Below are 1,202 nucleotides of genomic sequence, written 5' to 3'. Positions count from 1 at the left end.
ACAGCTGCTCATCTGGGCCCGCGTGCTGGGGGCGGGCGGCGGGGCGGCGTGGGGGTTGTCCGGGAGGAAGGAAGTCTGGTGCAGAGCAGGCCGGGCCTGGCCGCCAGGCTGAGCCGCCGGGATCTTTTTTTCTTCTTCTTTTAAAAAATACTGATTTTTAGAGAAGAAGGGAGAGGGAGAGAGAGAAACATCAGCATTGATCGCCTGCCTCCTGCCCTCACCTGCCCCCCACTGGGGACTAAGCCCACAACCCGGGCATGTGGTCTTGTCCCCATGATGGGGAGCCCTGGGAGGCCTGCGAGCAGGCGATGGGTGAGGCGGGCTTTGGGGGAGAGACAGCGATAAAACCAAGTGACATGGAAAATCGCTGAGGAGCTCGGTTTATTGGGGGAGCGCAGAGGAGGCCTGCAACCCGGCCTGGAGGTTCAGAAACGCCCCGAGAGCAGGTGCCATCACGGGGTTTTGAAGGACACTGGGGCGTTGGATGAGGAAGGTGATCCCAGGAAAGGAAACAGGGCCCGGCCGGCGTGGCTCAGCGGTTGAGCATCGACCTATGAGCCAGGAGCTCACGGTTCGATTCCCGGTCAGGGCACAGGCCCGGGCTGTGGGCTGGATCCCGCATCGGGGGCCTCCAGGAGGCAGCCGGGCAATGATTCTCTCTCTCTCTCCCCGTGACTTCCTCTCCAAAATCAATAAAAAAAATATTTTTTTTAAAAAAAGAGAAAAAAACAAAAAGGAAACGGTATGCACTCGTGACCTGAAGAAGGGAGGCCGGACTAGAGCCCTGGCCCCAAGCAGCCGTCCTGGGTCGTGGGTCATGGGTTGTGGGTCATGGGGAGCCTGGGGCGGGCTGTGAGCCGGGGAGGAGCAGGCTGGGTCCCTTGCCCGCGGCGACCGCGCTGTCCTCCCCCAGGAACTACGGGCCCACAGTGTTTGTGCAGCAGGAGGCGAAGAAGAAGGGCTGCGAGCAGGTCCTCTGGCTGTACGGGCCCGACCACCAGCTCACCGAGGTGGGCACCATGAACATCTTCGTCTACTGGACCCACGAGGACGGGGGTGAGCCCACCCGCCACCCACCCCCGGGAGCCCTGCTGGAGGCGGTGGTGCAGTCCTAGCGAGGGCGGGTCTCGGGGGTTGGGGTGGGTGGCCATGGAGGGGCCTGAGGGCGGGAGGGTGTGAGGGCGTCAGGTGACACCCCATCC

The 1,202-nt window shown here is 62.7% G+C and overlaps 1 protein-coding gene across 1 annotated transcript in view; it reads left to right on the top strand.

Moving 5' to 3' along the window:
• BCAT2 (branched chain amino-acid transaminase 2, mitochondrial) overlaps nt 1–1,115 on the top strand; it is a 7,631-nt gene extending 6,516 nt beyond the window's left edge. Inside the window, exon 5 of the mRNA XM_015567963.1 lies at nt 764–1,115. Coding sequence (XP_015423449.1) covers nt 764–1,115 — 352 coding nt within the window. The remainder of the gene's footprint in view (nt 1–763) is intronic.
• Nucleotides 1,116–1,202: the final 87 nt, after the last annotated feature.

This window comes from Myotis davidii, unplaced genomic scaffold, assembly GCF_000327345.1.
Source record: "Myotis davidii unplaced genomic scaffold, ASM32734v1 scaffold464, whole genome shotgun sequence".
Lineage (NCBI taxonomy): Eukaryota > Metazoa > Chordata > Mammalia > Chiroptera > Vespertilionidae > Myotis > Myotis davidii.
Note: the sequence above shows the minus strand (reverse complement) of the source record. Positions and strands in the feature narration are given on the sequence as shown.